Here is a 21130-nt window from a genome sequence, read left to right on the forward strand (position 1 = left end):
AACACCCTTTTTGTGTACGCATTCCCTCCTATGCTTCTTATCCCCAAGGTTCTGATCAAAATAAAAGAGGAGAGACCAAAGGCCATCCTCATTCTCCAGACTGGCCCAGGCAACATTGGTACCCCTTACTGCACAACTTGACCTTGCAGCCTCCCAGGCAGCTTCCCCTGATTTCAGACTTTTTAATTGGGGGGGGCATTTTGCACCCAGACCTGCATACTCTCAAACTATCAGCATGGCTTATACTCTAAAGAAAAACAAGGGGCCCCTGTTCAGCAAACAGGTCCTAGACATCATCACAGAGACTAGAAGGCCCAGCACCAGAAAATCCTATGCACGAAAAAGGAAAACATTCTGCTCCTGGAGCCAGTCCAGAGCGGGCAATACCTCTCAACCTTCCATTCCTCTTATCCTGGACTACCAAGTGGAGCTGCTTAATAGTGGCCTCTCCTTCTCCTCTATTAAAATCCACGCCTCGGCCATTTCAGCTCATTTTGATACAGAACAGCCCCTGTTTTCACATCCTTTGATTAAACAATTCCTCAGAGGGGCTTCTAATATCAGACCTCCCAGAAGGCCACCTACTCCAGCCTGGGACCTGAATTATGTTTTGGAGAAACTTACTTCACCTCACTTCGAAGCTGCTGCTTCAGCAGAATTAAGGTACCTCTCATGGAAGATTGCTTTTCTCCTAGCTATCACTTCAGCAAGAAGGGTTTCAGAGCTACAGAATCTGATGGCCCTTGAGTCCTTCATCATCTTCCATGCAGACAGGGTCTCCCTGAGGACCAATCCCTCCTTTATGCCCAAGGTGGAATCTGATGTAACTCTCAACCAGACCATACATCTACCCACCTTCTTTCGGGTTCCTATTATGTGATCAAAGCCTTATGTTCAAAGTTTCAAAACTTCGAACACGTAAAAAAAAAAACAAAAGTAACTGTTGTAACCATACCCCCCGCTCTTTAAATAATATACCAACTACAGTGCGATCTCGGAGTTGGTATATTTAAAGAGCAGGGGGGTATGGTGGGTGCAGGGGGGCTTGCCCCCCTGCTTACAACAGTTAGTTATGTTTTTTTTTTTTTTTTACATATTCGAACTTTTAAAAGTTCGAACATATGGTTTTGACTATATAGAGTTCAAACTTGTAAAAGTTCGACTACATAATTAGAACCCCTTCTTTCCTAATCCTCAAAACAAGAGGGAAAGAATTCTGCACTCACTAGACGTGCACAGACAGGTCAGATACTATCTGGACCATACTAAACCCTTCAGGAAAATGGACCAACTTCTTGTCAGCTTTGCCCCAGGGGCACAGGGGAAGTGCATTTCCAAACAGACCATTTCCAAATGGATATCACACTGTATCCATTTCTGCTACAGTTTGTATGGGACCCCCCCCCCACAGGTCTGTTCAAACCCATTCCACTAAAGCAGCCTCCACTTCCGCAGCATTCCTCAGAGCAGTTCCCACCAAGGACATCTTGGAAGCTCCCACCTGGAATTCTGTCCATCCCTTTACCAAGCATTACCATCTACCTCTATTTTCTAAGGCTAGGGCAGGGTTTGCCTCTGCAGTTCTGCAGGGCATGCTAACCCATTCCTAGGTCTCTTACTGAGCCTACCACTCCACTTCTCAGCTTTGGAAATCCTCCCACAGATGATGACTGCAACAGTGAAACATGAAGAACATAGTACAATTGTGTACACTTACCATAAATGTAGATGTTCCAGTGTATTCGCTGTTGCAGTCCTGGTTTCCCACCCTCCTTCCCCCTTATATCTTCTTTCTTTAGGGAGACATACGTTTCTAACAGTGGCTTTTAACCACCAGGACGACTTCACCTTATTTACTTGGGCCTCTGACTGGTTAGGGCAAGAAAAACTGATGTAATGACATTGGCTGCCTTCCTTTATAGCACTGACGACCTGATGTCAGCCAGCAAGTGACAGCAGCTGACGCAGAAGAACATTGACTCTGGTATTCGGGCCAGCCGAGGGTTACCACAGCAGGGATAACCCCACAGGTAATGACTGCAACAGTGAATACACTTGAACATCTACATTTATGGTAAGTGTGCACAACTGTACTTTTTCACAAATTAACCTGTAAATGCATCGTATTTCCCTGAACTTGCTAGAAAGCATTAAGGATGCCTGAATGGTAATTACCTTGTCTTACTGTCTCCAATCTTGGCAGTTGTCAAATAGGTCAGCTCTCGAAGAACACAAAGCAAAGGACATAGACTCATAATGAGGACTAACCAGGAGCATAGAATTGTGTTGGGGAATCCCTGGTTTATTAACCCTGTCCTGAATGAGGACTTTATGCGAGGATGGTGGTGGTGGTGGGGGAATAGAAGTGGCAGTGCACTTAACAAAAATGGAAGTCTTTTAGGCAGGGATTATGTTTTGGAAGATTTCTTGTCATATGTTGATGATTAGTAGCAGTTTTATTTTTCTAAGTTCTTGTATGTTCTTTTAGATTTAGGTCTTATATATGAATGCTTCCACTGTAGTTATGGAGTGAAAATACAGTTTAGTTTGGAGATGGAGAGTTCTAATGCTTTAATATCTTAATATGTTGTTTTTGAGTTAGCCATTTACTCTTATTTCCTCTTAATCCCATAGTGAAAGTAGTAATTTTTGTCTTGACCTGATTCCTACCATATTAAGATTTTTAGTGCTTTTTGCATTTTTTTTCTGTAGAAAAACAGAATAATTTTCCACCACTGCCCAAATTTGTCCGAGTGAAACCTTGCTTCTATCAGAACTTTGACGAAGAGATACCAGTTCAGTACCGCACTTTGGTGAAGAAGATTTACCGTTTATGGATGTGTAAGTGGTGTCACTTTCATATGTTATGCACTTCTGTCTTCTAAGAAATCCACTGTCTCCAAGAGTGGTCTTGAGGGGATTAAACTGTGCTCTATGGAGTGTCATTCCTGCATAATGTTAATACTAATTATTGTGCATATATTCATGATCGCATTTCCCTAGCCTGTAAATGGTGAATACATTTTATTTGTTTATTTGTATCTATTAGCCTAGTTAGGGCACTGATCCAGTGAGTTGCTTGGAGTCCTACAGATGGGAAATGGAAGTTAAGGGAATCAAAATGTGGACTACAGGAGGCAACTTTTTAAAGGCTCATAGCTGCAGTCCTCTCTGCTATCTGCCATACAATTTAATTTTGCTTTAGTATTAACCTTAGTTTGACCTTTTTAACTTTTGAAAGGATATCCTAAAACAAAAAAGCAACCATTATTTTGATCTTTTTTCTTGAAGTATTTTGTGTGGAAATTGCTGGCCTGATTCTCAGCCACTTGAGAAGTATAATCTGTTGGGAAGGGAGGGTATAGTGCAATTTGTCTAAAAAAAAATTAAGAGTGTAAAAATGTATCACTCTGAAGAAAAACATGGCTCTTCCCTCCCCCCTTAAAGTTGGTGGTGGATCTGATCTTGATTTGCTTGCCTGTGATGACTAGACTTCAGCCACCCTGTCATCCTTTTTTTTTTGTGTGTAATGCCTACTAGTTGCTAACTCCAAAGTTGCTGTCATTGGCCTTGCTTTGTTACTTCACCATTAATTATTTTGCGATGCATTTCAGTATTGATGAAGCATTAACAGGTTCTTTTAGATGGAAATGTATTACTTTGAAAGCATTATAATCTGAAAGGCTGAAATGAAGTTGTTTGCTGTCAGCTGAAGCATGTAGCCCTTATGTTAAGGTTAATGAGCCCTAGCTGACTGAGCATACACGAAGGGTAATAGGATGTAATGTCCTTCTATTTTCATGTTGCAGTATTCATAACAGTAGGGAGTTGCTGCTTGCAGCTACACTATCCGGCCACTATACCAAAATCTTTGTTCCTGGAGGGTACGTGTGACGTCTCTTACTAGAGCCATAAACCGACATTAGGTATAAAAGTAACGTTTTCACGTACCCTCCTCAGAATTTTTCTGCCGCAGTGATCATCGGACGACCATTTGCCACTTCCACTTCTGCATCGCATTTCTTCAGACGACCAAATTCCAGATCGTTAAAGATCAGACGACCGCTTTTGGCCATTACATATAAGTGCCCTGTGGGGTTTTCTTGCTTAATTTGCTTACTGTTTAGACCTGCATGTCTGCTAAGAAAGGGAAGTGTGCTTGTGGTAGACAAGTTCCTCACAAGGACACACACGATAAGTGTGTTTTTTGTCCAGGTGAGGCCCATGACCATACATCCTGTCTAATTTGTAAGTCGTTCGTCCCCAAGACTCTCCGTAGCCGATTAGTGGCTTTGAAACTATATCTAGAGAACCAGAGACTCTGGCGCTTGGCGTTGGGCAATGGAGTAGGTCCATCTGACGAGCCGCCTAGGAAGAAGGCGAAAAAAGTTAGGCTGGAATCCCAGGCTGCGCCTCAGGCGTCCGAGCAGGCTCTAGAGGCAGTTGAAGACCCGGAGTCCTTTCAGACGATAGTTACCAAAGCAGTCCCGGGAACCTTAACGGAAGCCGGGGTGCAGAAACCAAAGGTACGTCCGCTGAGGTAATTCAGCCATCAGAGTCGGATGGCGGAGGGGAACCACGGCTCGCATTTTTGGAAGCCCCTGCTCCTGCAGTTCATGCTAGGCCGACATCCGCTTCGCTTCTGTCTGCTCCTACGACTACAGCTCCCTTGAAAAGGAAGCAGAAAACCAAGCACTCGAAGCCTCCACCAATGCCTGGTTGGGAATCATTCTGTCAGTCTGTTTAAGGCCTTTCAGGGCTTACAAACAACAGCTCCCCCCTACTCTCATGCCTCAACCACTCCTCCATGTGTCTGAGGAAGACTTCTTCTCTTCTGAGGAGTCCTTCTCTTAGGAAACACAAATTAAATCATCCAAGGAATTCATTACACATGAGGAGTAAGACTCTTATTTCTCCTGAATCCCCAGGAGAAGAATTCTCCTTTGGGGATACTATCTCCCTCATGAGGGAACATTTTAAGTGGCAGGTCTCTGAGGTTTAGACTCCAAGAAAAGATACTTTGACCTTTTGCAAATGGAGCAACCATCTCCCTCAGCTGTGCCTCTCTTACTGCCTGCTTTTCAGGATGCCTTCCTAGTGGCTTTACAGTCTCCTGACTCCCAACCCCCTGCAGCTAAACAACCTGATTCATTTTATAGGGTCCCCCAAGACACACAGTTTCTTTTCAGGAACCCTCCAGCAGGCCCAGCTGTTATAGCTGTTTCTGCAGCTAAAAACATCCAGACAACTACCTTCTACTGCTCTTTACCCAACTGATAAAGACAGTAAATTTATGGACAGGATGGGAAAAAAGGTATACACCTCCTCCACTCTGGCCATTAGGGCCTTGAACTACCAAACACACATGGCAAGTTATGTTCTAGATACCATTTCAAAAGCCTCTACTCTTCTGTCTGAAGTACAAGGTTCCCCTGTCAGAGTTAAGTTAAATTCACTCCTCTCCACAGTATCCCAAGTGACCAGGCACTTTGTTAAGTGCAGTTATGATGCCGTGGAAGCTTCATCCAAAGCTACAGCTTCTGGATCAATACTTCGATGTTACTCCTGTGTAGGGCTTCAGCCCCTCCCCATGGATGCTCAAACTAAACTACTGGATGCACCCTTAGAAAATAAGGCCCTTTTCGGGCAAGCTTCTGCTGAGCTTCTCAAATCCCTGCAAGAGAAGGGTAAAGAATTACAGAACCTCAAACAGCTTCTGGTATCTCCTATTCCTAGATATCATAGGAATTACACTCAGAACCCCTCCTTTGTTTGAAGGCAATCTTTTCATTCAGTGCCACAAAGGGACATAGACAGCCAAGAAAGACTTCTACCCCTAGTTTTCCCACCAGCTCCTCCACAACACCCTTTTGGAGCCAGCCTGACCAAACCAGGCCTCCTCCACTGTGACTAACCCCCTTGCATCCAGCAACACCCTTATCCCTTCACCTCACCCTCTCCCTTCCCTCCTGGCAGAGGCTAACAGCAGAACAACGGTCCTCTTCATCATCCAGAGAGGACGTTACATAACTTGGTGAATGCTCTCACCTGTCCAAGGTATTCCCCAACCACCAAAAAACCAAACCCACCTGTTCCCACCCATCATTCATCAACTTCTAAATCAAGGCATCATAGAACCAGTGCCCACCCCTCAAAGAAACACTGGTTTTTATTTCAGAATGTTTCTAGTACCAAAGAAAGAGGGTCCTTGGAGACCTGTCCTGGATCTATCCTTTCTAAACCTCTTCCTCCACGTTCCCAGTTTCAAACTGATCACCTTACCACTTCTCTTGTCTCTGATCCCCTCTCAGGCATTCATGATAGCACTAGATCTCAAGGATGCCTATCTCCACATCGCCAATCATCCAGATTACAGGAAATTCCTCAGATTTTCAGTAGGCTGCTGTCATTTTCAGTTCTCTGCATTGCTTTTTGGTCTCTCCACTGCCCCCCCAAGTGTTTACAAAGTGTCTAGCCCCCTTCATTGCAGGACCCAGGGTATACAAATATACCCATACTTGGGCGACATGCTCATCCTTCATCAAGCCCACCAACTCCTACGTCTTCATTTACAACAGGTGTCGAACACCCTCACTCCTTTGGAGTTCATGCTAAATGTAGAAAAATCTCACCTGATCCCCCTCACAGGACTTGATTTCCCTGGGGTGCAGAATCCGCACAGACTGCATGAAAGCCTTCATCCCAGACCAAAGGATTCAAGAATTCTGCCTGTACTTCAATCAGATCCTTACCCAAAATGCCCTGACAGCTGTGGAATTCCTGAGAGTGTTAGGCCACATGGCATCCCTCATCCCCATGCTGCCTTTGGCAAGACTCCACATGCGCAAAATTCAGTGGGTGTTAAAAAACCTATGGACCCAACACTCCCAACCCTTGGACTCTCCACTTCCACTTCTCCTTTGCCTAAAAAAGGAGATCCAGTGGTGGATCTCTGCAATGCAGACCAACCCGGGGACCTATTTCCAAATTCCAGCTCCACAACAACAGCTCTCCACAGATGCTTCAGATCTGGGCTGGGGTGCAGTGTTACAAACAAACCAATAGCACCTCTCAGTACAAGGAAAATGGTGTACTCTAAGAAAAAAAGGACCACATCAACATCAAGGAAATGAGGGCACTGCTGTTAGCCCTTCTAACATTCAAGCCCTCTATCCTGCCAGGAACCCTAAAAGTAATCACAGACAATATGACTGTCCTGTGGTACATAAGCAAGTGGGGACCAGGTCCTACCCACTATGAAGCCTGGACATCCAGATATGGAATCTAGCCGCTTCCCTCAGAGTCCACTTATTAGCCATGTATATTCCCCTCAGCAGAGAATGTTACGGCAGACACACTCAGCAGAACTTTCATTCCCTCTCACGAATGGATGCTTCAGAGAGAGGTTTTCCTAGACCTGATACACAGGTGGGGTATTCCACAAGCAGACCTATTTGCCTCCCGATTCAACAGGCAGATGCCCAACGTCTGCACAAGGAATCCACATCCACAAGATTGGAAAGTGGATGCCTTCTCCTTATGGAGGGGATGTACCTGTACGCCTTCCCCCCCTTCACTCTATATCAAAAAGTCCTCCTAAAAATTCAGAAGGACAAACCAGAAATCCTACTGGTAACCTCATTTTGGCCAAGACATTATTGGTTTCCCCTCCTGTATTCTCTAGCCAAAGGTAATCACCACAGGTTATCCCACCATGTAGACCAACTCACACAGAACAAGAGATCCCTGCTACACCTCCAGGTGAACAACCTAAAATTGACCTTATGGGTGATAGGATTCTAATCTCTTACAGACACCTTTATTCAGAGGACGTACTCAATGTTCTGCAGGAGGCCAGAAAACCTAGCACTAGGAGAAACTATTTAGCTAAGTGGCACAGATTCTCCAGTTGGTGTCATAGGAACAAGCAGGACCCCTTCACTACTCTTATATCAAGGGTCCTATTCTACTTGTGTGAGCTACTCCAATCAGGACTAACATACTCTTCAGTCAAAGTCCATTTGTCTGCCATTTCTGCCTGTCTGCCCATTTCACCCCCTCTGGCATCCAGGCTAGAAGTCAAACTTTTTCTGAAGGGAGTCCTCCACATCAACCCCCCACGGAGACCCATCCCTCCTCCATGGGACTTAAATTTTGTATTAGAAAAGCTAACCTCACCTCCTTTTGAACCAACACACTCCGTTTTCCTGAAACTATGCACACTGAAAACAGTTCTGCTAGTAACCCTCACCTCCGCCATGACGGTCTCAGAGATCCAAGCCCTTATGGCCACCTCTCCCTACCTTGTTTTCCACAAGGACAGAGTTGTCCTCAGAAGTAACCCTTTCTTCATGCCCAAGGTAGCTAATGAACTCTCATTGAACCAATCCATTAACCTACCAGTTTTTTACCGTCATCCACAAAATGCCTCAGAAAGGACCCTACATTCCCTGGATGTACACAGACAACTTTGATGTTACTTAGACAAAACCAAAGATATCAGGAAGTCAGATCAGTTATTTATTTCCTTACATCTCAGAGCACTAGGGAAAGCTGTCTCTAAGCAGACCATTACTTCATGAATCTCTTAAGTCCATTTCCTTGTGCTACTTCCACCATGGGAAATCCTTACAAGGTAGTATTAAACCTCATTCTACCAGAGCAGCTGCTTCTTCTACTGCCTTTTCCAAAGGCATAGACTCCTTTTCCATTTTAGAAGCAGCGACTTGGACTTCAGTACACACCTTTACCAAACACTACAAGCTGGACATAGCATCCCATGCTAGAGCAGGATGTGCCAGGACTATCCTACAGGGTCTTCTTGACCCCAGGACCCCTTCCTCCTCCCAGGTTCACATTTAAAGCTCTGGTACACTCCCTACTGTTATGAATACTGCAACATGAGAATAGAAGGACATAGAATAGTTATGTAAGAACTTACCATAACCTTAGATGTCCTTCTCTTCTATGTTGCAGTATTCAGTCCCACCCACCTGCCCCCTGTCTCTTTCTGACTACTACCCCAGGTATCACCTGTGGGCCGATTGACATCATCTCCCCTGGTCTCAACCTACACAGCCATCCTACTGCCCTGGGACTGGCCTACATGTAAGTCTAAGGATCTCATAGTAGGGCCCTCCTGGTCAAATCTCAGAAGCACTACTGTATGCATCAAAACAGTCCTGATGAGGTGTAAAAGTGACGTCTGCACATACCCTAATGTCGGTTTATGGCCCTGGTATGAGACATCACACATACCCTCCTGGAACAAAGACTTTGGTATACGGGCCGGATGGTGGTGCTGCAAGCAGCAACTCCCTACTGTTATGAATACTGCAACATAGAAGAGAAGGAGATGTAAGGTTATGGTAAGTTATTACACAACTATTCTTTACAGCTGGAAACAGATCATGTTCCAGGCAAGAAGAGAGAGGAGGTGTGTATGTTGATTAGGTATGATCTAACATTGTCGTTGAAGGACATGTAGGAGGATGTGGATGTGGGGCATGGAGGACAGAGAAACTGGTGAGAGGTCTGAAAACTCAGGATAATGGTATGGGAAATGGGATGTTGGTGGGAAGACGGAAATTACAGAGTGAAAAGTTACGAGTATACAAGCCAAGGCAGTTGGGATGCATTGAGACTTTGGGGAAAAGGACAGACAAGAGAAGAACAAGCAAAAACCAACCAGTGGGAAGACGGGCAGGAACCAGGAGAGGAAGTTAAAGGACTGATGGAGAATGACATGCCGGAGTCAAGTGAGGCAATACAGGGGTGTGTGCAGTGGGGACTGAGGAGAGAAGGGCACCAAGAGGGAGAAGAATGAAGTGAATCAGATGAGGGGGAGGAGACAAGAATTGAGCAGCTGTAGGAATGGCTTTCGATAATGAGTACAGCATGTACAGTAAAGGGGACTGAAGCTGCACAAGGAGGAAGTCTTTCTTTAGGGATTGGGGTATGTGACTGAGGTGGAACAGCTGCAGAGGGATATGCACAAGTAGAAATGACAGTGGCATGAGATAAGGTCCATTCTTGGGACATAAAGTAAGGTTTTGGTCACTGAAGTCTCAGGTTATCAAGAAAACTACTTTGGGAAGGAAGAGAAGACACCAGGATGCAGTGAAATTAGTTTATTACCTTTAGAATTGCTGTGACATAGGTGGTTTTGAAGTTTACACAGAAGCTGTTGACTTCTCAGACAGCTTGACAGAGAAATGTTGGGATATGGGGGCTGTATTTAGCATTCCCAGAAGTGCTTTGTGTTAGCCAGCATGCTGAGAAAGATGATGATTGGGAAGTAGTGGACCAGGCGAAAGAGTTTGGTGATGTGGGGAAAGACTTTGCAGAGAGACTAGCCATGTGTCAGGAGCAACGTCTTACTCGAGAAGAGACAGTAATGGTCACAGCTGAGTTGGAAAAGTATGTCTTCATGATCTCATATTAAACCTAAGATGGAAAGATGACAAGAAAATGGAAATCAAAATCTAAACCAACAGTATTTGAAATGCTGAGTATTGTAGAATAGATAAAAGACTTGGAAGTGGAATCCTTAGAAAAGGAAGGAGGAAATTACATAGAAATAAAAGGAATTTCTGGAAACAAAACATACAGAATAATGTTCAGGAGGATTAGTGAGGTTTATGGGAAGGTGGGAATTGAGCAGATTATGTAATGCTGGACTGGATGGCAGTTGTCAAGAAAGAAAAGCTATATGTAATGTATAGTGTAGTAAATTTAAACAGTGTTAGTATGGTTTATTTTCACTTCTGTTTGTATCTTAAGTAATTTAGTAAAGGTGTTAAAAATGGAAAGCAGATGGTGTGTTGCTGTCTAAATAGAGGGGGTAAGTACTTTGGCAGGAGCTCGGGTGAGAAATTTCTTAGACTATAGCAAAGGGACAGACGAGGGTGACATTGTGTTGCTATCTGGTATTAGTGTGTAATGCAAGCAGTCTGGAAAGGAAATGGAGCTGTAGGAAGGACGGCTCAACATTATTGCCATTGCAGAAGCTTGGCCCAGTGTTAAGAGGTGGTCGCGTCTCGTCAGTGTAAGAGTACAAGTTGTTTAGGAAGAATAGAGAAAGAAAATATGCAGGGGGCAGTGGTGATCTGTATATCGTAAGGTATTAAATATGAGGTTTGTGAGGAGAATGTATCACCCTTTGATGGGCATGAGGATGCAGTGAGGTTCAAAACACAAGAGTGTTTGCTCATTTGATTAAGGTAGAGGAAAGGCAGGAAACATCTGGTTTATACAGTTTATCACTTCCCCAGATGCATCAGTGAAGGAGGGAGGGAGGACAGGAGGAGAGGATATAGTAGTGGGATAAGAGGAGTAGGAAGCTTTTTACCTGTGGGGGATTTGAACCTCCCTCGGGCAGAGTGGGAAATCTCGGGGTGGGGGGGGGGGTTGGTTTGCAATCTTAGAACATGAAGGATTCATCCAGCTAGTGGAGAATTGCACAAAATAACAGAATTCTGTACAGTGTTTTAAACAGAGTGGTGGAGGTCAGAAATGTCCAGATGATGGCAAAGTTAGCCAACCGTGATCACACTAGTATGTGATTTAGAGTGGCAGAAAATGTAGGACAAAAAGGACAAAGTAGAGGATTGGGATTTTTGGGGGATGGGATAGCGTATGTTAAACTGGAGAAGTTAAGGGACTGGGACAGTTTGAGAATGGTGTACATGCTTTGAAAATGGGTCGGAGCTATAGTAATTAGGGATGTCGACAGAAATTTGAGGAAGGAGCAAAAATAGGGACAGCTCACAGAGCTTCAGGAAAAAAGATCGCTCTTTCCTGTAATTTAAAATGACAAAGATCACCAGTGCCTTTACTAAATATGTCTCTCATCCAAAACCTGTGTACACCAAGAGTGAGTCACAGAACGAACAAATACATAAACCACAGCAGTGATTTGAGGTGACAGCTATCGTCAGCATGAAAATAGCAGACTGCCTTCACTTTCTTGTTTGAGAAAATTAAAAACTCAAACTTACAGTTAAAAGCAACAGTAATACATGGAACAGAAATGCAAGTTTTTGTTCCCCTTCTGAAAATGTACTGAAGAAAAATTTGAGAAGACTTAGTCACCAAATAACTATAATTTAATTTATGATGAGCTCTTTTGTCCAATAACTGGACTTCATCAGCTCATCTTTTCAATAACAGCTTTACCCATGGAAAACTAAATATATTTAATGAAAGCAAAGGCTCATAAGTCATAGGTTCTTAGGTAGGTAGGTACTAGGCTATTGGCCCTAGGGCCTATATAAGTCTAGACAAATGGTACCCTGGCTTTTGCCACCCAAGAAAATTATTTTCCTGTGCCCCTGTCAGGCAGAGCCACAGAAGTGATCCCTGGGGTGAATTTCCTATCTCCCATCCAATCATGAAGATTTTTCTTGAAGAGTGCTAATGAGGAGCTTTGTTTGATATTGTTCCAGAGTATGGGAAGTCTCTGGGACAGGAATCCATCCTGACAGCATGTTCTGTTTATTGTGGTGACAAGGTTTAAGTCCCTGGAGCGTGTAGCTCGGAGGGATTGGGATTTTTTTAAGTGGAGCATGTCCAGCAGCGCTGGGTTTGACATAGCTTTGTATGTTAGGCAGAGATCGCCTCCGAGTAGGTGATATGCGACAGAGTAGAGCTGGAGTTTTTTTGAGATTGTCTGCATAGGGCATCTGTTTGAGGCCGGTAATCCTCTTTGTGAGGTATTTCTGCAGCCTTTCCAGTTGTTGTAGATGTCTTGTGAGGTACATACCAAAAGGGGCATTGTACTCTATAATGGGTCTAATGAGTGATGAATAGAGGGGAACAATGACCTCTTTTTTCCTGGATGAGAAACCTTTTGTGATAATTGACATACGTATGCAAAGTAAAGAATCAAAACAGAGAGTAACTCATAATAAGCTAGCCTATCATTATAACCAAGCCTGGTATAAAAAAGAACCATCTTACAGCCCAATTGTGATGTGTCACAACAAAAAGGCCAAAAACTGAGGTCAGTCCTGAAATTTAGACCCACTGAGATACATTGTCTGTGTTGATGATAAAAAAAGAAGTAATGCTTATGCTAACAAAATTAAGTCACCACATGCCTTAAGCACAGTACAGGTCAGCTAAGTCAACTGTCATAAAATGAACATAACCAATCCCAACTAAAAATAAAATGGACAAATAAAATGTATAAGAAAATAACCAAACTGTAAAAGTATGGCACAGGTCCAGAATCTTGGCTCAGACAGGAGTCCAAATAATGACCAGTCCTTATAACTAACTCTCCAACAGTAAGAGTCAAAACATCCAGTCTGAAAAAAATAAAATAAAATAGTAAAATTGGTCAGTACTGAAACATTAATCAGTGATGACTATACAAAACCAAAACAAAAACTAGAGTTGAGTCCAAAAAGAGTCAGATGGATCATGGGACCAGACCCTAGGTTACCTAAAAATCAATAGTACAATCCAAACTAAAAATAAAAAACTAATAAAACAGAGTCCATATAAACTGGAGTGTAAAACTAGTAATTAAATTCTAGTCTGTCTCCAGACAAAAACAGTGTGTGGCAAAACTCCCTTCACTAAAATCCATTTAGCACCAAGGTGACAACAAGATCCCAGTTAAAGGACTTTAAGAACCGGAGTAGTAAAATGTGTGTGTTTGCGTCTCTGTATATGTGTGTGACAGCTGGCAGAGGAATCAAGAAAACAGCACCAACTTCAGTAACTTTAGAAGAGATGCAGTGTAAAGAAGCATCACACACACAAAAAAGAATCAAAACTGTAATCATATGTGTATTAAAAACAAAAAAGCTCTTTTGCCCAAAGGGCATCATCAGATCACTAATAAAACTAAGCATCCAGGAAATTAGTCGCACACTAAAAATATAGGAAATAGTCTGTAAAATGTGAAAAAAATAAAAATGCAAATGAATGTGTATATGTTATAGTAGAACACACAAAGAGCAGAAACATCAGAAATAAAAGTATAAAAATGCTGAGAAAAGTGAAGACCAGAGCAAACTAGACATGCCATAACCATTAATAAAATAATTTATGGTCCAGTTTCCTAAGCTGAAGAATGTATTTATTTGATCAAGTAGAAGAAAGTTCACATGGGTTATAGGCATTAAGGCAAATTTGCCATTCCAGCTCTTTCTTTTCCAGAATGGCATTACAGTTTCCCTCGAGCAGACGCATTCCGATCATGTCCAAAAGATGAAAAGTGAAGAAAGAATGACCTGGGGATTCAGTGCTCTGCTTTGCAATAGTAAACTGACACTTAGAGCACCGAGCAGTGTAAACAGTCTTTTCTCTGTTGTAGTTCCCAGCCACCTTGCTGTTATATTTCTTATTTCTGCTGAGGCAGATTACAAAATCCCTGCAGCTCATGAACTCACAAAAAGTACAGAAGGAGACCCCATTTAGAGGTACCACACCTTTCCATGCTGTCCTTTTTGAATGTCCCTTCTAAGTAAGCTCTAATATTCCTACCTTTTTTTAAAGCAAAAGAAGGACCAGGGTCCCGAATCTTGTTCAGTTATTGCTAGACATATTGGACCGATGGTCATGAGTTATCCTTTTTATTTCATGGGCATCCTTACTGAAAATTAACATCATACTTTTCATTTTTTTTCTTTCCATAGGTCAGTGTAGATGGTTGTGAAGTCACATGACAGTCTCCTTTGTGGTTCGTATAAGGATGTGTCATCCTTTGCTTGAGGTCCTTAATAGGATCAAAATATGTCTAATGGTCCCAGTTTGATATCCTCTCTCAAGAAAATCTCTGAGGAGGTCCTACAGATTCTTTAAAAAATTAGTTGTTTTTCTGAACACTCAAGCAATCTGCATGCCCAGTGATTTTATCACATTCCACTTAGTCATTTACAGGTGTATGCTTCTGGCATAAATCAGTAAGTTTACCTGGATGGGTTTGTGAAATAAATCATTGTAAAGTTCCTGTGACTGTATACGCTTACAAATTACAACCTCTTGGTAATATGCACTCCTGCCCCTCGAGTTGTGGAGGCCTTCTTGGATGCTTTCCAGTCTTTTCCTGCTGACCCTTATTCACAGCCTTCTGTCTCAAAAGGCCAGACAGATTTTACAAAGTTGCAGATGAACTTAAATTCTTGTATAAGAATCCTGTTGCAGAGCCTTCTGCAGTTACTTTCTTTTCGGATAAACCTTCTAAATGTCTTCTCAGTGCAAGTGCCTTCCCTTTAGGCAAAGACAGTAAGGCTATGGATAGGTGGGGGAAAAAAGGTTCATACCTCCTCTGCTCTGCCATTCAGGGCTAGTAATTACCAGACCCAGATGACCAAGTGCCTGTTATCCATACTCAACACCTTAAACAATGTAGTGGTGGATTCACAGGGATCAGATTCCAAACAAACAATGTTGTCCTTGCTTAATTGGGCTACTCAAGTAGCTAGACAGTATTAAATGAAGCTGTGAAGGCCTCTGCCAGAGCAGTTGCTACTGGCTTTGTCATCCAGAGGTATTCATGGTTGAGTAATCAGCCCATGCCAGAAGACTTAAAAGTCAAACTTACTGCTTCTCCTTTAGACAAGAACCTTTTTGATTCACAAGTAGCCAAGTTATTTAAAGCTCTACAAGAGCAAGGCAAAACAATGAAAGAGTGCAGTAAGGTTCTGCTAACCTCTGTGTCTATAGATATTAGAGGAATTGTCCAGCCAAGCCCAATTCTTTTGTTAGAAGGGACTCCAGACTTATTTAAAAACATAAGAAGGCACCCAGGAAGAGATGTCCAGAGAAATCACAAAGGGATTCCATGTCTGGGAGGCCTCCCCTCTGGGAAGAATCAATGTAACTACTAATTACCCCTACCACTCGATCCTGTCTTGCCCACTCACCAAAAGGCCATCTCACTCTAGCTCAAATTGAGAAAGCACCTAGCGGTTTGTGGTGGTCTTACCCATCATTAAAAAGGGTTATGCCATGTCTTGGAAATAACTCACTCCATGTAATGATATAGCCTTCCTTCTCCCCACAACCAAGTCCATCTTCTATTATCCATACGCGAAGAATTAAAGGCACAAGGCACTGTAAAACCAGTGCCCGCAACAAAAATTTGTAGGAATGGGTTTTCACTCAGACTGCTTATAGTTCCAAGAAAAGAGCGACACTGGAGATCCATACTGAATCTGTCTCTGCTAAATGCTTTCTTAAAAGTGTCAGATTTCAGAATTGCTCTCAGTGCACACACTGCTGCTTTTTTTCATGCTTCCATAGGCATGCCTTGTCTTTCTGGATCTAAAGGATACCCGTTTTCATATACCCATTCACACTTCCTGCAGGGGATTCCTCAGGTTTTGTACTGACTCATCTCAATTTCAGTTTACTGCTTTGCCTTTTGGGCTTTCCACAGCCCCAAGAGTTTTTACAATGTATTTGGTACCAGTAATATCCTTCCGTCGAACACAGGGAATTTGGATTTCCCATACTTAGACAATCTGCTAATCCAGGCTACTTCGCCACAGGTCTTGCTGCAACATGTCCAGTTCACTCTCAACATCCTCATGCAGTTGGGGTTCACTGTCAGCTAGAAAACATCTTCCCTCCAGCACACTCGAGACCTAGTGTTTCTGGGCTGCAGATTGGACACCAGAAGAATATAGGCCTGCTTGCCTCAGGAAAAAGGGCAGAACATTGCAACTTATGTTCACAGTCTTTTCCTCCCTCAGACTGATTGCATAAGAGGAAAATTCAGTGGTATCTGAAATTAGTATGGGCCGAACACTCTCACCCTGTAGATTCAGTGATTCCTCTCATACCTTGTCTCAGAAAGAAGCTCTCATGGTGCGTAGACTGGGTGAAACTCAACCCAGGGCTTCTCTTCATCCCACAGGCCCCAGTTCAGGAGATGTACAGATGCCTATGACAAGGCCTTGCAGGCATGGGCAGCCACCCACAGATTCAGGAGAGATGGCATCCCAAACTCAAATAGGATCACATCAACCTGAAAGAAACCAGGGCTGTCGGCAAACCTCTTTAGGTTTTCTCACATATCTGGAAACCGAGTCCTCTTCAAGTATTCACAGACCACACTATGGTCATTTGGTACATAAACAAGGAAGGAGGCACCAGATCACACCAAGTGTGCAGACTAGCACTTAGGGCCTGGGACCTTGCCATCTAGAAAAGCATGTCCGCACTTGCCATATACATCCCATCACAGGACAGTGTGCTGGCAGAGTCATTAAGCAGAGCCTTGGAGGGCCCTCACTAATTTTCTCAAAATACAAGTTTTCCTGGACATCCTTCATTGTTGGGGGACACCGGAGATAGATATTTTTGTCTCAGAGAGCAACAAACAACTCTCCCTGTTCTGCACCAGGAACCCTTGGCCCTCAGTCTGGAGAACAGATGCTTTTTCCTTTTAGTGGACATAGAAATTTCTCTATGCCTTCCCTCCAATACCTCTTATTCCAAGGGTTCTACTAAAGGTCCAAAAAAAAAGAGACCAAATTTATTACTAGTTATCCCTTTTTGGCCAAGATAGCATTAGGTCCCTCTTTTTTTCTCTCTAGCCAAGGGCAAACATTGCAAACTTCACACAAGGCGGCTCTCATCACACATCAAAAAAGGATCACTGCTGCATCCCAACCTTTTATCCCTAAACCCAAGCCTTTGGATAGTAGGGTCCTGATCCCTTTCAGACACCAATTTTCAGAAGATGTAATTGGAGTTCTCCAAGAAACAAGGAGATCCACCACTTGAAAATCCTACATAAACAGATGGAAGAGATTTTCTTTCTGGTGCCAAAGAAATAATCAAGACCCCAACGAATCAGAGATACCTTCCATCCCGAAGTGTTTGTGTGAGCTTATGAATGCAAGCCTGGCTTGCTCCTCCATCAAAACCTACCTATTAGCAATGTCTGCCCCTCAGTCCACCTGTTATGTCAAGACCTGAGGTTAAACAATTCTGCATCTTAGACCACCAAGGTATTCTCTACCCTCTCCTTGGGTCCTCAGCTTCATGCTGGAAAACTCACTCTACCTTCTTTTGAACACGCAGCTTTAGAAAACCTCAAATTCTGCACCTGGAAGAGTATTTTAGTTCTCACTTCTACTAGTAGAGTCACAGAGCTACAGGCACTCATGGCCATTCCCCTTTCTTACTTTTCACAAGGACAGGGTGACCCTGAGGGCTAACACTTCCTTCATCCCTAAAGTAGTGAAAAAGTTCTCTCAACCAGGCCACCAATCTACCTAATTTCTTCCCCAACCCACAGAACAGGAGGAAAAACTCCTACACTCTCTCTAGACATTCACATACACCTGAGGTTCTATTTATGCAAGACCAAATATATTCGTGAGTCAGATCAACTGTTTGTCTTATTCATGGATGCAAAACTGGGACAACCAGTATCTAAATGAACCATTGCAAGCTGGATCTAAGTCCATCTCCTTTTGTTGTTTTCTACATGGAAGATCCTTGTCCTCATGCCCTCACGGTCACTTAATACCACTGAGTGTCTGGAGGTTGAGTGACCTGTGTTGCCCAGTCACGCTTAGAAGTCCTGCGTCTGAATTTGCAACAATTGGGATGTTAAATCAGGACCTCCAAGTCGGAGGTAGTGGTTCTCTCTCAAAAAGTGCAAGTTGCTCTCTGCAGGTAAAGGAATGATCAAATGAAGCAGTTTTAGGAACTTTGAGTTTAAGTATGCAAGTGATCATAGAATGGATTGGGATACGACAGAGCTGCAAGCATTATACCAGGCAATGGTGATGAAGGGAGGACTGCACCGTAAGACAAAGCTCTCCATTTACTGCACATTCCATGCTCAAATGATTGTGTTAGAGATCTAAAGTTATTTGATTGCACATTCAAGTGGTGGAACTGAGGGACATTTGCTGGACTGCTAGGCTTACTTTCTTGACAGAGTGAAGCCAGGAATATGACGGATGTTTCACAATGTACAGTTTTTAAACGTTTCTTGAGATCTTGACTGAGTGAATTGTGATTGCACTTGCTCATTCAGGTCCCACAACATCATCTCCATAATTTGCGTTTTAATTGCAGGACAGTTTGCATAGTAGAATTAGCACTATTGAAAAGGTTTACTGTCTAGGAACGTGTACGGTCAATGGGGAGTAGTAATTCTACATACTGGAAATATGTGTACTTGAATATGCAAGGTGTAGTGTACAGTTCCAACAGTCCTGGCTACACCCATGGAATAAGTGACTTTGCTGTCCTGAGAGGTTTTGAAGCAAAACTGCTGGTCCTCTTGAGTGGAGAAGAGTTTATTAATATTGTTGGTGCACTTTGTGGGGGATCCCTCTAGGCATCATCAATAGGTAATTGGCACAGCATATTAGGAAGAGGACCCGGAGTTGTTCTAGGATATGCTGAGATAGAAATTATATTTCTCATCTTGCCTGGAAATACTAGGAGATTCTATAGCATGAGCATGAGGCTCTGAGGCTTTTGGTGGAGATGTGGAAGCCTCATCTGCTGTGCATAGATTCCTACCACTGTGACCCTTATTAGAATAAGTAGTTTAATGAAAGAATGTGTTGGTGCAGTTATTTTGTTTTGCAGTAACTGTCTTATTTCAATCCAACCAGTAAGTTATGAGACATCCTTGATAATGGACATTGTTTTCATGAGTTATGTCCCCTAATTGACAACGGTCTCTGAGAGTGTGAGCGCTTTAAGAACGAGCTGTTGAATTTCTTCTTAAATTTGTCCCTTAGTGACAGTTCTTTGAGAAGACCAGCTCTTTGATCACTGTGCAGGCAAGAAATCTCTTTTAAAATATTTTTTTTGCAGGGATTTAAGCCCCCCCCCCCCCCCACCACCACCATCATTCCCCACAACTCTCCATCCAATTATACCAGTTAATAGATCATATAGTCGTGGAGAAAGGGAAGTAGTTATCTCTCCAACCATGATTGTGCACTCTCTTCAACCATGACATTTGATAGTTGAGGTACTCTAGGGGAGGGAATTAATGTATTGTCCTTCACTGAGTTGTTCCTTGATTAATCAGTCTGTTCTTGTTTTTAGACTTCTCCCTTTATGGGTTCAGATCCTAAAAAGAATTGCTTAATCACAGCAGCAGCTACTGAGTCACATTGGAAACCGTAAGGCAGTCTTGGTGCTAGAAAAGGGAGAATTCTAAGCCCAGTAGTACAAATGAAGGAAGCAATTATTCTTGGCCCTCAGTTGTGGTGTATTGGGGCAAAGAGTAATTGAAAAGTTAACTTCCTGTTTGGCTGTGTTGTGATTCCACTCACCCCTACCAAAGGTCAAAAGTACAGTTATAGTGTTTAAAACAATGAATTGCTGAGACTCGCAATGCAGAGTACCATAATCTGGAGACTGAATGACTAAGTATCTAGACTTGTATAATACTAGACCAAGATTGCTATTTCTCAAAATATTCTGCTCCAAGATATGGTGATCTCAGAGTTGATTATATGTATGTATAATATGTGTGTATGTAAGTTTGAGGGGAGCGGGCTTGCTTGCCTGCAAAAAACAAGTTTAAAGGAGAGTGGTGTTTGAAATTCGCTGCTCTTCTGTATTTTCAGTTTTCTCTTCTTCTTGTGACGCATTGAAAGTCCTGACAAAAAGGGAGCCATGGAAATTGCAACTTATAGATTCCATTTCTTTGTCCAAGCTACACAGCTGCATCAGTCCAAACACTAGATGGCCATTTGATAGTTCTACCTGTGTGCATATTCACAAGTACTAACTGCCGGTTTTATTCATCCTGTCACCATTACTGTTATTCTGCCACTGAAGGACCTTGACTCACCTTGCCTGCAATAGAAATTTGTCTGAATTTTTTCAGTGCATTGAAGATAGCAACTACCCATATCTAATACCTGAAGATCATTGGAGCACAAACCTTCCACTGTAAGAGGAAGAGGTTCATGTTTCTTTACTAACGTAGTTCATTATAATGTGTTGCATGTTTGTGTACCAGCTGTAGAACTAAATGGTAAACTGACAGGGCCCGTCTTTAAGGAAAGGTTTCCTATGGTATCTTTCTGTTTTGTATTGGAGCAAAGTAACTTGCCATCCTGTGTGAACTATTTACTTACATATCCCCATTATATGTGTATGCATAGCTTTCAAGCTAACAAAC

The 21130-nt window shown here is 42.8% G+C and overlaps 1 protein-coding gene across 1 annotated transcript in view; it reads left to right on the forward strand.

The window, feature by feature from the left end:
- Positions 1–21130, forward strand: part of SCAMP4 (secretory carrier membrane protein 4) — a 588202-nt gene that overhangs the window by 252647 nt on the left and 314425 nt on the right. The window contains exon 3 of the mRNA XM_044053975.1: positions 2713–2841. Coding sequence (XP_043909910.1) covers positions 2713–2841 — 129 coding nt within the window. The remainder of the gene's footprint in view (positions 1–2712; positions 2842–21130) is intronic.

Source organism: Protopterus annectens, chromosome 13.part0 (assembly GCF_019279795.1).
Source record: "Protopterus annectens isolate FY-2018-M chromosome 13.part0, PAN1.0, whole genome shotgun sequence".
NCBI classification, from domain to species: Eukaryota; Metazoa; Chordata; order Ceratodontiformes; family Protopteridae; genus Protopterus; species Protopterus annectens.